Source organism: Marmota marmota, unplaced genomic scaffold (genome assembly GCF_001458135.2).
Source record: "Marmota marmota marmota unplaced genomic scaffold, marMar, whole genome shotgun sequence".
Taxonomy (NCBI): Eukaryota; Metazoa; Chordata; class Mammalia; order Rodentia; family Sciuridae; genus Marmota; species Marmota marmota.
In genome coordinates, this window is record NW_025999853.1 from 14,909,782 (window position 1) to 14,925,207 (window position 15,426).

Here is a 15,426-nt window from a genome sequence, read left to right on the forward strand (position 1 = left end):
TATATATATATATATATATATATATATATATATATATATATAAAGAAAAAGAAGGTGGTGGGGAAAAAAACCACAGTACACAGAAAGTAATTTCAGAAAGTGGGGATGGGATGGCTCTTTGACCTTGGGGGTCAAGCTTCCACACTGGGAAGAGAGCTCAAGAGCCCCACATTTGCTTTATTATATATGGGGGAAACTTCAAAGGTTTTTCCATAGAATGTTCTTCTGCCAAATAAGGTAGGAGGTGGGCTGTCCAGGCCCAATGGGTTACACCCAATTCCAGAGCTAGGAGAGCAGTCTCCCTAGCCAAGCGAAGACTGAGGTCACACACATTGCATAATCCATTAAGTGGGAGGAGCCACAAAATAACTTGCAATTCCAAACCAAAATCTCCTTGGCTCAAGGCCGAGTGAAGACACTAAATAGTTTAGGGGTGGCTCCAAAGTTTGTTGTTTGTTACCACCCAACTTATGCTAAATGATGACTGAAATAATCATCATTGCCATCAGTATTGACCTTAAAAAGTTAAATGATTCCCCATTCCAATTGTATGGTTTTTAACAGCAGCTAACAATTGTTGGGATGTTACTGTATGTTTCACAATCCATTGCTTCATTTCCTTCTCCCAGCACCATTATGAAATAGTCACAGTTGTACTTAAGCTAAGTTATGCTTTGGTAATAAGCCACTTCTAAACTTCAGTGACTTCCAGTCCCAGTGGTTTAGTTCTCATTCACTTTTTAAGTTTGGTATTTTTTTTCCCCTGGATCTTCCACTACAGAAACAATCGATCAGTTGTCCTTCTGCTGTAGGAACAAACATCCTGTCTAGGATGTTACTGGGATTGCAGGAAAGGGGGAAGAGAAATGGGTGGTGGTTCCTGAACCTTCTGCTTGGAAGCAACATAGAACATGTCCATGGCCAAATCAAATCAAGGACGAACCTGACATCAAAAGGGCAGGGGATACTCCCCTCATAGAGAAGCAGCTTATATTTGGGTAATAGAATCTACCACAATTAGTATCCTCATTGGACAGATGAGGAAACCGAGGCATAGACAGGGTGAGGACTTTATACATGTTCCCCCAGCTAGTTAGAGATGGGTGAATGGGACTCCAGGAAGAGATTAGGCCTCCTGATGCTGCACAGGCTCAGTGGTCATTCAGGAAATATTTTATTTCCACTTCTACTTATGTTATACTGGGAGACTTTATTCTGTGTCATGTTTAGTTGTGTGTGTTTTTTTTATGAAACAAACATTATTGAAATGCAGTACATGAATAAATTTGCAAAATGAAGAAAACTTGAAGGGAAATTTTTGGTTTTTTCTATTTTGTTATTTTTTTTATTTAATTGATTTTATTTTTTAAATACACAACAGTGGGATGCATTACAATTCTTATTACACCTATAGAGCACAATTTTTCATATCTTTGTATATAAAGGGTATTTTATATTTTAGTTTGCTGAATGGTAAATCTAGTTGTTATCCTGTTCTTTCCTGATATAAATTTGGTTTGTGGTCCCCAAAAACATTTTGCCTGAGGACTCTGTATCTCTGAATTGTCCATGCATTAAGATTTAAACCAATTTAGTCTTATTCAGTATAACCCAGGCTTGGGAGACATATCCTGGGAGACACATCCCCGTCACTGTGCTTGTTAGCTGTGTGATCTGGGACAAGACTTTTGACAACTTTCAGACTTAGGACACAGACAGGATGAGATAGCAATAAATACCTCATTTGGATAATTGTCAGGATTCAATGAAATATTTAAAGTGTTTAATAAAGTTCCCAGACCATGATTGGGCATAAAATAAATGGTAATTACTATTATTAATTTTCTTTTTTGGTTGGGAAAATATTTTTTGGAAGTTATAGTTTAAGGAAAAAAAGTAACTACAGACTATATATCACAACTTAACACTTTCATTCCATACAACATCTCTGACAGATAAGTACTAAATTCAAGTCTATTTCAATTTTCTTTACAGGTGCAGATGCGAAAAGGACTGTTCATGAATTTATTAACGACCAGAGAGACAGGTTTTTACTTGAGGTAGTAAAAATAATTTCTTTCTCCCAGTAGCCAAATAGAAGGCTTCTTGCATAGCATCACTAAATATTTACCTTATATACCTTGTATTTTTCCATTACATGTTACAAATCTATTAGCTGAACAGATCAGTTCATTTCTATATTCATTCATTTGAAACATGTTTGTTGAGTGCCTACTGTGTGCCAAGCAGTGAAAAAAACAAAGAAAAACCCTGCTGTCAGAGAAGTCCAGAACCCTTCCAGCTTTGACTATACCCACTTTGGCCAGAAGAAAGCGCCAGGTCCCCATTGAAGAATTTTCTATAACAATGACAGAGGCTTTTATCCTACCATCAAAAACCCTTAGCTAGCAGGTAGATACCTGAAAACATGATTGCTTAATATCTTACTATGAATATTCATTTACCATCAATAAAGCAGAGATACTGAGCTCTTGACAAAGGGAGAATAATTACAAAAGAAATTCATTGAATGTTGTTTACGCTGCAGATGTCAAGTGTCTAATCATCTAGAGAAGATCATCTGCCTCTTTTAAAGTCTTTGATGTGAATGAGTGAATGAAAACATGTTTAACTTTTCATAATGTCACATCACACATCCTGGAACAGAAATCACTTGGCTGCCAGCTGCAGTCCACATGGAAGGCCTCCCTTGAAGTTATAAATGTAACCTGATGCCTTTGTTTGTTAAATATTATTTTCTGGGTGCGATTTGGACCTTTATCCCAAAATCCTAGTGACATTACTGACATCCAAAGCAGTTTAAGGTTGATAGATTTGCTAGAATCACAGGTCATTTGTATTAAATGTGCCTCGTTCCATTTCTTTATCATCTCCTTCCTTCTTCCCAACCAGTTTGGTGAAGTGTCCCAAAGTCCCAAAGTGACTTGTAGAGTCCCCTTTTCAAAAAGACTTGCATGTAGTTTAAAAAAAAAAAAAATGGCTTTGCCCGAAGAAAATCTGGCTTTGCTCTTGACTTCCAGTGATTATAAGGATGACGTGCAGGCCACATCTGACCGTCTTAAGATGACTATGACAGGAAAACCAACAATGTGACTTAGAGCTGGGACTCTGGCTCCTACTCAGGATTAGGGACCAAAGACTGATCAACCCTGTGGTCTATCAGTGAGTCACACCTACCTCAAGAAGCCCCAGTGAAAACTCTGGACACTGAAGCTCAGTCGAGCTTCCCTCACCAGCAACACTGTGTCTCTGTGCAGCTGCCGAGAGGGTAACACATCCTTTCTAGGGAGAGGCAATCCCCGAAGCTTTGCAGTTAGAACCTCCCAGACCCTACCCGATGGGCCTCTGCCTGTAGCTGACTCTAATCTGTGTTATTTCCTTGTTATAAACGGAACCCATGAGTTTAGTGAATTCCTCTGGAAAATTGCCAGGACGGAGGGTGTTTTGAGGAACTCCTTGAACTTGCAGTTGGTGTCAGCAGCGGGGGCAATCTCGGGGTACGCCCTTGAATTTGGAAGTCCGACTACCTCTGGGTCACTTATAATAATTTTCAAAAACCAGATCGGTTTCATGGTTTCTTTCTTTCTTTCTTTCTTTCTTTCTTTCTTTCTTTCTTTCTTTCTTTCTTTCTTTCTTTCTTTCTTTCTTTCTTTCTTTCTTTCTTTCTTTCTTTCTTTCTTTCTTTCTTTCTTTCTTTCTTTCTTTCTTTCTTTCTTTCTTTCTTTCTTTCTTTCTTCCATCTTTTCTTCATTCCTTTTTCTGTTTGTGGCAGAGTTGGGAGCTGAAATACCCATCTAAAAGACATGTGAATGTTAACGTATCATGAGTGTAATCTGATGGGCAACTTTATGGCAATAAATTTGAGAACATGGATGAAACAGACAGATTCCTTAAAAGATGCACACTACCAAAGCTCACTCCACAGGAAAGAAAGAAACTGAATTCTTTTATGTCCTTTAAAGAAGCTGAATTTATAGGTGAAGATATCTTCCACAGGCTTTTCAAACCCGACATGTTCAAAGCTTTGCTCCTGCGATCGTCTTCCCACCCTGGCAACCTCATCTCATGTTCTCTACTCAGTAGACATCCATTCCATTTTTCCAGTTGCTCAGGCCCAAACGCTGTTGTTCTCCTTGACTCTTCTCACAAACCACGTCTTTGTTCAAGATCTAACCACTTCCACCATGCAACCAGCGCTCTGGTTTCATTAAAGAGGTTCTTGGCAGAAAAGTTAGCTAGCGAGATCAGAATAAACACACAGACTCAGTTACCTTTTTCTATGACCAGGTCCGAGACGGCTCTCACCTCTCTGGCTCACACCTCGAACCACCTGGTAGGGCAGCAAGGATTACTCAGGGCTAGCAGGAGAGAGAGAGCACGCCAGGGAGTGGCCTTTTATTGGGGAACAAGAAATTCAGGGGAGAATTCCATCCAATGAAGGTTGAGGGGGGCCGCACTCCAAGGTCAGGGTCAGTGATTGGCCTCAGGGTCAGTGGTCAGTCACACCCCCACACGGACAGGCTCTTGCACCAGGAGAGGGCCGGGAAAGCTCCGACACAGTTTAGCCAGAGCGCGTCACACCCAATCCGGGAGTTGCCCAATCACGTGTGAGAATGGCTCCCCACAAACCACAATTAGACTCTTCCACCACCACTGTAGTCCCAGCCGCCGCTAAGTCTGCATGGATTGTTGTTATAGCTTCTGAACACTGGCCCACTCCTACTTTTGCTTCCTACAGTCTCTTCTCCCTGGTAGGAGGATCATGCCCCTCGTGGCTCAAGAACCGGAATGCCCTGATGGGTTCCTGCCTCTCTCTGAGCTTGCTCTCACCACTGACCTCTTGCTGGCTCCCTCCAGCCACAGTAGTCTACTTGCTGCTCCTGAGATGCACCTTGCCTCGAGGCCTCCCCACTGGGACCTCTTCCTTCTAGGGGGACCATTTCTCCCTCAGATACCCCTGTATCAACTCTTCCCTCTTAGAGTAGACATTCCATTAAAGCCATTGTGTCTATTTTGTTCACCACTCAGTGTGCACCACTTTAAACAGTTCTGGCACACAATAGGCAGGCACTTTATAAATCCTTGAAGAGTAAATTAATGGATGGAATCTTTTTGTTATAAACTTGGAGGGTCTTATTATTGGTTGTGACTTCCCAAAATTAACTCATTTCTTTCTTTTTTGTTTTTTCTTTTTTTGGTACTGAGGATTGAACCCAGAGGTGCTTAACACTGATCCTAACACTGAGCCACATTCCCATCCCTTTTTTAAAATATTTTATTAGAGACTCATATTTTATTAGGGTCTCACTGAGTTGCTAAGTGCCTCACTAGATTGCTGAGTCTGGCTTTGAACTCGAGATCCTCCTGCCTCAGCCTTCCGAGCCACTGGGATTATAAGCGTGCACCACCATACCCGACAAATTAATTCGTTTCTGTATTTGAAGTTCATGTATATTATCACATATGTGGCTTTGTTTTATAATCTATTTTTCATGTATGGATTAGAAACCCAAGTGTATTATCATATTCTGTACCAAAAAAAAAAAGTAGACGTCAGATCATACTTGGGGATCCAAGCAGACCCCTTGGGTCTGGTTAAACAGCATGGAGAAAGGCATGTCTGGCACGGTGGGGTTGACAGTGCTTCCTCCCAAGGTCCTTCCTATTGGTGAAGAAGCTGGTAGCCTTGTGGATTCAGACAGACCAGTTTCCTGATGTCCAGTAAGAATTAGAGGATAAAATTCTAAGAATAATAGATGGCACTGCTCTTTGGAGAGATAGGCAGCTATTTTTGATTTGTGGTACATAGCTATTTTGGCACATTACAGTCCTTTCATAAAAGTGAAAAGAATTTCTCTCCCTGTGACAGTTCCTCAAAGTTCATGGCTTTGAATTTGTAATCCTCCTGTCTAAGCTTCCTGACCTGCTGGGATTACCCTTCATGAGATAAAAGTTCTTGTCCCAAGATTTGGGCACAATATTATTTCTAATACAAATGCTCACTTACTATATAACTTATCCCCCCCTTTATCATGAGACTGTCGAAATGTATTTGAAATGTGTGCTAATGTTCTTGACGAACTTTGTGTTTTCCATATTCCTAGTATTCTCTGTCAGCCAAAAGAAGCACAATTAATAAGTTTGAAAAACACATAGCAACGAGGGAAAGACAACTTAGAACGGCAGAAATTAAGCTCGAACATGACGCGATGGCCTTTGAAGAGTTCCTTCGAGAAAATGATCAGAGATCTGTAGATGCTCTTAAAATGTTAGTGTCTTCACTCTGGCCAAATGCCTCTCCCCACTTTGTTTGTCTTAGTTTCTCAGAATACAGCACGACCCCAAACAAACCAACACTCTCTGTTACTTTTCAGTGCAGCACAAGAAACTATAAACAAACTTCAAATGACAGCAGAGCTAAAGAAAGCCAGCATGGAGGTGCAGGCCGTGAAGAGGTGAGGGCAGGCTCTAGCTTCTCATTATCCATTTCCCACCTCCCACTGGAACCTGCTCATGTCTGGCTGGACCTGAGTGGGAGCAACCCCTGTCTGCTGATGATGTTATAAATGTGAACAGGTTTAAAATCAGTAAACTGTCTCTGCCTGGGCATCAGTACTTGGCCACTCTCTGAAAAGATTCTCTAACTCGTAGATACAGAAATAAAGAAATTAGTTGAAAAGAAGCAAACCGATGTTAGAAGTAAACAATAAATCATCTTCTAAGTGCCCTTTCTTTTAGTCATCTTAGAACATATTTTCCCGACATTTTAATACCTCCAAAATTAGGATTCATTTTACAATTGCCCTACAATTATAATTGGTAGTATTTTTTTATATTTGTACTTTTTTTTTTTTTTTGAGTACTGAGGATTAAAATCAGGCACTTGGCCACTGAGCCACATCCTCAGTCCTATTTTGTGTTTTATTTAGAGACAGGGTCTCACTGAGTTGCTTAGCACCTTGCTGTTGCTGAGGCTGGCTTTGAACTTGCAATCCTCCTGTTTCAGCCTCCCAAGCCACTGGGTGTACTTAGTAGAAAGAAAAAACTACAGTCCAATTTTTCTTTTAAGTTATACATGACTATAGAATGTATTTTGACATATTATACATACTTTTTTGTGTGTGGTATCAGGGATTGAATCCACCAGTGCTTTACTATTGAACCACATCCCCAGCCTATTTTATTTTTATTTTTTATTTTGAGACAGGGTCTTGCTAAGCTGCTCAGGGGCTCACTAAATTACTGAGGCTGGCTTTGAATTTGTAATCCTCCTGCCTAAGCTTCCTAAACTGCTGAGATTACCCATCTACCACTCTTTCTTTGAATATGTATGTTTCCTTGTATAGTAGAAGAAACTTGCTTGAACTAATTTTAAACATCAAAAATATTTCTGTCACCATCCTGGGACACTAATTTCGTGATCCAGGAGACACTATGGTTTGAGAATCAAGTAACAATAAAACTTGTTTAAAAAATATTTTTTTAGTTGTAGATGGACACAATACCTTTGTTTTATTTGTTATTTCTATGTGGTGCTGAGGATGGAACCCAGTGCCTCATGCATGCCAGGCAAGTGCTCTACCACTGAGCTACAACCCCAGCCCCTATTTTTTTCTTTTTGATAACTGGATGTTCCTATCTCCTCTGAAACCTCATCCTAGACTTGTAACATCCTAGAAGTTCTTGGGAGGAGGGCAATAACTATTTAAAGTGCCTCAAATGATCTGGATGGTAGCTTCTTTGAGACCAAGTGCACAACAAAATATGTGTTTCAAACACATTCTTGTTACAACAGCCTCTTCTATTTTAGAAAGTTGAAGGTGCTCCAAGATGGAGAATTCCCTTCCCTCCTTCACCCTGTAGCCGCTATGTTTGCATTTATGTGCATTTATGCACAGTGGCCACCCAGTGACACTCTCCAAACCTTCTGCCAAAGCACTTCCTTATTGCTTCTGTGTCTCTTCATCCTAGAAAGGTGCACAAGATCATGGAGACAAGCTTGGGACAGAGCCAGGGATGCAGGTCCTCTTCTCTTTTGTGGGCAAGATGGCCTGGGGAGGTCTTCCACCAAGCTGGGCTGGGACATGTTTACAATTGTTTACATGTCAGCCAGTTTCCACACTGTGTTCTTTTTGGAACATCTGGGAGGATTTCTATCCAAAGAGTGGTCAAGTAAAGGGATCCCATCATCTTCCATCTGCTGAAACATAAGCTAGCCATTTACTCATCCTTGAATACCACTCTCACACCAGAGCTGAAGGATGTCTCTCTCTGACAGATAAAGAATGGAAGCTAAGGATATTGATAAGATGCAATATCAATAAGGGTGCCCATGGGGGTCTGAATAAGGAAGATGCAGAAAGATTCTCTCTTTTCACGCAGGCTGTCCTTCCTTATTTTAAGTATTTTCTGCTTGTCCCATGTTGGTGTAAAGCAATGTGAAGCTGGAGCTTGCAGTCCAGGTGTCTAGGTATTGTTGGGCATTGGAGTCAGACAGACCTAGGTTTGAGCACTAGATGACTTTGCAAGTCATCCATTTCTCCTCCAGAAAGTTGGTGATAATAATACCTACCCTTAAGAACTTACTGGAGGGTGAAGTTTTGTCTGTAGTGCATCCCATGAGTTGCCTTTTAAAGTTTAATACACTTTCTTTCCCTTATGTAAGTGCCATTTTTTGTTGTTGTTGTTAGCTTCTGTCTAAAACTTAATACAGTAGAGTGTTTCCCACAACAGAGAAAAATTGTCATCAGCTTAGAGAGAATCTCTGGGCACGTTCCATTCAGGTGACATTCCCACCAGTTTCTTTCTTCTCATATCTTATTGAAGCTTATATTTTTATGGCCATATGTACAGTTTTTGACAAGTACGTTAGTAGTCAGCTACATAATCAAGATAATGAATTTTATGAAATATTTTTAATGTATATGCTTTGACACAGATACACATAACCATATCTTTGTTTTCTTTTGAGTTAGTGAAATAGCAAAAACAGAATTCCTCCTTAGAGAGTACATGAAATACGGATTCTTTCTACTGAAATTGTCTCCAAAACAGTGGCAAATTCAGCAAGCCCTAAAAAGTTCATCAAAAAATAATATCATCATTCCAAAATCAATAAAAAGTAAGTTACTTTTTTTTTTTTTTTTGGTACCAGGGATTGAACCCAGAGGCACCTAACCACTGAGCCATATCCCCAGCCCTTTTTGTATTTTATTTCGAGACAAGGTCTTGCTGAGTTGCTTAAGGCCTTGCTAAGTTGTTGAGACTGGCTCTGAACTTCAAATCCTCTTGCTTCAGCCTCCCAAGCCACTGGGATTGCAGGTGTGTGCCACTACACCTGTCACATATTCTTATTTTAATTAAGTCAGTATTTTTTATTCTAAAATATTCTGCTTCAATGTTTGTGTTTGTTTAAATAGTTGGGTTTTAGAAACAAAATCTGGACAAGGATTCCCATTATCTTTGCAAAGATATTGTTAATTTATTATCCAGGAGACACTATGGTTTGAGAATCAAGTAACACTAAAACTTGTTTTTTTTTTTTTCCTTTTTTAAAAAATATTTTTTTTAGTTGTAGAGGAAACAGGTTAATTTCAGATATAAAGCAATAAAAATAGATACATGGAGAAAAGAGAAAATATATTATTTGCAAATGATGTGATAACATAGAAAACCTCCCCAAATTTTTCAAAAACTGTTTATGACTAAAGAATTCTATAAAGTAGGTGAATATAAAGTCAATTATACATATTATTCTAAATAGACTAACTTGAATGATTAGAAACTATACAAGAAAATTAAATCCAAGAAAGCAACTATAAATTTAATGTGTGTGACCTGGAGATTTGATAAAATTGAAAACTATATCATATTTTTGGACAGGAAGACTGATATTCTAGAGTTATAGATTTTTCTGAAACAAATGTATACATTTCATGGAATTATAATTAAAATGTTACCACAGATTTAACCCAGAGACTTGGGTTTGGGGGCGGGGAGAGCTTTGCACAATAATTCTGAGGTTCATCTAGAAAAAAAAAAGTTTTGAGTTAAGAAGGTAATGAAGCCAGGAGAAGTGGTGCATGCCTGTAATTCCAGTGACTCGGGAGCCTGAGGCAGGAGGATGGCAATTTCAAGTTTAACCTGGGCAATTTAGCCAGACCCTGTCTCAAGTAAAAAGAGATGTATTTCAGTGGTAAAGTGCCCCTGGGTCCCCCCCACACACACAGTGGGGTGGGGGTGGGGGGTGGGGGGACCATGATGGGAGGAGTTTACCAATCCTTTAAAACATAGCCACAGAGTCAGTAATTGAATAGCATGCTGTTAGTATTAGGAGGTCAGCTTCAACGGACCAGAAATAGACCCCATAATACAGAGGAATTTAATAGGTGATCAAAGTGGAACCACTAATCCAAATGGAAGACTTGCACTTCCAGCAACATTATAGTAACCAGGACCAGACTTACCCTCCCACCTGAAAAAAAGGTTTCTTCAGAAACTGGATAAACATCAGAAATCAGCGTTTTCAGACACTGGCTATCAAGCAGCAAAGCACAGTGCTCCCTGTGTGGCCATCCAGGTGGCCACACAAGGAAGGGGGTGGGGGTCAGCTGGAGCACACTACACACCAGGGAGAACTCCTTGTACTGAGAGCTGATTGTTAAATACTTCCCAGCACGGGAGCCGGCTCTGCTCAGTTCCCAAGTCCCTCACTGCGCCAAGTGTGAGTAAGTGAGATGGTTTGTGTAGTGCTGAGCCAGGTGATGATGCGGAGTTAAAGCTTTGACCAAGACAGACGACAAACGGAAAAGAAAATGGAGAATTATTTGCGTTCAACAGCTTGGGATTTAACCCTTTAGACTTATCTCAATAGAGGGTGCTCAGAGCCCTGTGGGTCTCTCTGTCCAGAGGTATCTATTAGCTAACCTTGGGATTTCAGGGTTTATAGACTGACATTGGAAATGGCGATCTCCTAGTGTCCCAAAGGCTGTTCTCACCCCTTTGTCTACTCCAGAGACCGGCCCTTATCATTTGCAGAATATGTTTACCAGTTATAATGTCACCATATAATATTTCTGTCCCTGGAAATTTTGACAATAACTGTACCTTCACACACACTGAGACAAAGCTTTCATTCACTGAAATGTTTCTCCCCTTCTTCTTCCTCTTTACTTCCCATATCTAGAATCCTCCATCAGTTCCAGTAAAAGAGACAGCTTTGATATGGAGACGATGACTTCAGATGACTATTCTATGGGAAGAGGGAGCCTAGGTAAAAGTCAAGATGTGCGAGTTCACTCCCTAAAGTAAAAACCAGAGAATGTGTCCCCCTCGAAATGGAAAGTGGAGGGTGTTGTCTCCATCACCTCTTATCCTGGGGGCCAGGAGTTCTGTTCTATCTGAGGTTATCACAAAACTCAGAAAAGTGCCCAAGTGAACCATTCACCCACTGCCTGACCCCCACACAAGGGGCCCCTCATTCCTCTGGTGCAGGTCTGCCTTTTGATAATAATAGGCCTCTTCCCGGGGCACAGAAAACCAAGCTGGTTGCAACCAAGTGACTGCCTTTGGCCAGTGACTTGGGGGAAGTCACTCAAGGCTACCATGTCATAGTTATCTCCAAGAACTCTTTCAGTCCCCTTCTGGGGAAGTGGCTTTCCTCTCTCCTTACTCTACCATAGCTGCAGGCCAGAAATTTGGCTCCAAGGTTTTAAGATTGTTTAACATGGTGGCCAACATTTGAAAATCAGCAGATACAATGAAAACATCTGGATTTCTAGATTCTCTGGAAAACCACAAGTCCAGAGTCAAGATGGGAAATTCCCCATGACAGGGGCTCTCCCTCTCGGGAGGCCTTAGTCCCCACCACACCCTCTTCCTTCCGGTACCTGCCTCTGCGCTGTGTGATCCCTCAGTACTGACTGACTCTTGCTGACTCCTTTTCTCCTTTATACTGGTCCCAACCAGCAGGTATGTTTAGTGGTCAGGGTCAAGTCGATTTGCCTGCCCAGAAATGACCCTGGTTTGAGCCAGATGCCTTGTGCATTCAGTCTGCTGGTTGGAAAAGGCAATTCTTTTGGCTCAGGAGGCCAGTTTGCACCTACATTATTTAAGACATGTTACTTTGCCTGTTGGGGAATCTGGAGTAGGGTGTTGGGGTCGGGGAGAAGTAGGCGATGGTATCAATGTTCTCCGCCCTTTGAAATCTTGACTATAGATGTCACTAAGTTTAAATAACACCACTTAACAGTTTTAATATTTTTAGTAATATATGTTCAGGTATTACCTTAAAAGCGAAGACGTTAATTTATAATGGTGGTGGGATCCTTCTGCCACTCCCCCGGCCCACCTTTTTTTATTCTTTCCTTTACTCACCATGGAGGCAAAAACTTTTTAAGACCTGACAAGAAGATGAATGTGACAAAATGGGGCAAAAGTCCAACGTGTGACATACTTTAAAGACATTTGGGAGAGTCTTTATAGGGAAGGTCACATTTGAACTGGGTTTTGAAGAATGAATAGGAGCTTGCCAGGTGGGACAAGAGAGGCCTTCCCTGACTTCAAGGGAGAATAGCAGGAAGAGTGACTAAGGGGCAGAGAGATTTGGGGCTAGTGAATGAAGAGACTCAAGACCCATTTTGGCCACTTCTTAATTTGAAACCAGGGTTGAGCCCAAACCTTGATATGGGGGAACAAGTGTGCACAGGTGCCTTGTCTGTGGCTGTGGGGAGGGGGTGTCCCTCCACAGGATATTACAAAGCACACATCACTTTTATATAAAACTAGAAGCATGATGAACATTTCATAATTTCTGCCCCAAGCTGTGGCTTTCTGTAGTCGTACCCGACTTCTGACAACCCACTTCCCCTCCATCCCAGCCCCTGTGCCTTTGATTTAATACTCAGGCTTGGAGCCCCATTTCAGTAGAATAAAAGAGCCCCGTTTTCTACATGATGATCATTCTGATAATAAAATCGTGTTTAAAAAAAAAAAAAAAAGAAGTCATGGGCATATCTGTGCAGAATATGGAGACCTTCCACCACGTGAAAAAACTCATTTCTAATTCCGTGTTATTTCTTTTCCCTCTACCACCAACGGCACGGACTTCACCTATCCATTCTGGACAGGAAAGCCTCGCAAGAAGTCCACCCTCAACTCAGAACCTAAGAAATTACCCTGGACAAAGTACAGTACCTACTTGATTAACTCTCTTGGAAACGGTGCATTGTTTTTGAAAATAACCGTTTAGCCTTCCCTCAACATAGAGACCATGTTTGATATATTTATTGAGCCACCTGGGGCCCCAGCAATAAAAAAGGCAATCTCTGCCCTCGAGGAGTTCCCATCTAGGGAAGAGAACAGACCAGAGCTTGACTGTCACTCACGGGGCATGTGACAGTGCCACTGGACAGGGAGGCAGAGTGCCACAGGCATGCCAAGGGAGCACTGGAGCAGGGGACAGGTGAGGGGCAGGGGCAGGGGCAGGGTCAGTGAGTGCCCTCCAGAAGGGCGGCAGCTAAGCTGAGTCCCTGAGAGGAGGAAGAGGAGTTGATGAAGACAAGCTCCCGGAGGGCAGGCCTTTCCAGCCCAGGTGACGGAATGGCTGAGCCCCAGGGTGAAAGGCAGAGAGAGTGGAGGGGTAGATGGGCACCGCACCATGAGCAGTGGGGATGCCATCTAAGGAGTCGGCCTTTGTCCCACGGGCCCTGGGGAGCCACTGAGAGTTTGAAGCAAGAGTGTGGCACAGATTCAACCAGCTTTGCGTTTTAGAGAGATGGATGTGGTGGTCTCATGGAGAATGAAATGGTGGGGGCAGAGATAGAGGTAGCAGGGCCAGTGGGAAGCCTGTTGTCACAATTCAGATAAGAGAAGATGAGCTGTCTAAGCCAGACATGGCAGTGGGAATGAAGGACAGGCTGGGACAGACATTGGCAGGACTCGTGAGAGGTGCCTAAAGATTGAAGAAGTGTGTGGGAGAGAATGACTAAGGATACTCCCAGGTTTCCTGCATGGTCACCGGGCACACAGCCTGCCGTTCAGTGATACTAAGAGCACAGGAGGAGCCGCAGGCCTGGAGAGGAAGAGGAGGGGTGGGATTTTGGGGTTTTAGCTCCTTTGGGGACAGTCAGGTGGATACTGATGTCCAATTGGAGGACAGACGTTGAAGCCAAGAGCTCAAGAAAAAGACTTTGAGATGAGGGAGTCGTTAGAGCATTAGCAATAGTTGGATCCATGACAGAGAATGAGGTCACCCCTCATGGGTTCACTAAGAGGGGAAGAAAGCCGAGGAGCAACAGATATTTATTCATGTAGGAGAGGAACCCCCAAAGGTCACAGGCTTCTGAGAAGTGAGAAGAGATTGATTAGAAAGTGGTGTTTCTGAACCCAGGGAAAGAAAAAAAAGGAGACGTGGACAGTCTATGGAATGGTTTTGCCAAGGACATTTCCCAAATAGTCACCTTACTACCAGGGACCTTCCTCTGTTTCCTCACACGTCTCCTGCAGCTGCTCAAAGGACGGCTCCAGGGCTGGGGCTGCGGCTCAGTGGCAGAGCACTTGCCTAGCATGTGTGAGGCGCCGGGTTCGATCCTTAGTGCCACCTGAAAATAAACAAGTAAAATAGAGGTGTGCTGTCCATCTACAACTACCAAAAAAGGGGGGGAGGGGCAGTTCCAGGTGGGTTTGCTGTCCCCTCAGACTCAGCACGAGCAAAGCACATTATTAATTTTTTTCCTATCCCATCCTTCAGTCATTTTCTTTCTGTGGGCTGCCTCCATGATTCTGGGCTCCCAGGCTACAGATGTCAGGGGTCTCTGTCTCGTGTCTGTTGGCTCCCAGGGCTCTTCCCGCCCTTGCTTCACTCATTTCATTCTTACACGTTCCCTAAGCTGCTGCCCTGCACTCATCTATGTTCTTTTCCCACCACCACAGCTTCCACCAATGTGAGCTACCTAGATCTCAGCCACCTGACCCCCTCCCCAATCCTGTCGCGTTAGTATTCCTGTCATTTTTAATTCATTTTTCTTGGAGGATTTTTTCCCCCTTTTCCAAATCACATAATTATTCTCTAAGGATGTATCTCACTGCCCCTCCCCCTAACCAGCATTTCTCACCCTGATCAGAAGAAATATATATTTGGGGGGGGGGGTATTAGGGATTGAACCCAGGGGTGCTTAACCACTGAGCCACATCCCCAGGCCTTTTTATTTTTCATTTTAAAAAGTTTTTATTTATTCTTTTCTGTTATACATGAGAGTAGAATGTATTTTGACTTATCATACATACATGGCATATACTTCCCATTCTTCTGGTTGTACAGGATGTGGAGTTACACTGGTCGTGTATTCATATGTGAATATGGGAAAGTTAGGTCTGATTCATTCTACTGTCTTTTCCATTCCCATC

General features: G+C 42.2%; 1 protein-coding gene across 1 annotated transcript in view; it reads left to right on the top strand.

Moving 5' to 3' along the window:
* Positions 1 to 15,426, top strand: part of Ccdc38 (coiled-coil domain containing 38) — a 39,777-nt gene that overhangs the window by 12,293 nt on the left and 12,058 nt on the right. Inside the window, exons 4-8 of the mRNA XM_015482586.2 lie at positions 1,996 to 2,060; positions 6,126 to 6,289; positions 6,396 to 6,476; positions 8,997 to 9,142; positions 11,207 to 11,327. Of these exons, the coding sequence (XP_015338072.1) occupies positions 1,996 to 2,060; positions 6,126 to 6,289; positions 6,396 to 6,476; positions 8,997 to 9,142; positions 11,207 to 11,327 (577 nt within the window). The remainder of the gene's footprint in view (positions 1 to 1,995; positions 2,061 to 6,125; positions 6,290 to 6,395; positions 6,477 to 8,996; positions 9,143 to 11,206; positions 11,328 to 15,426) is intronic.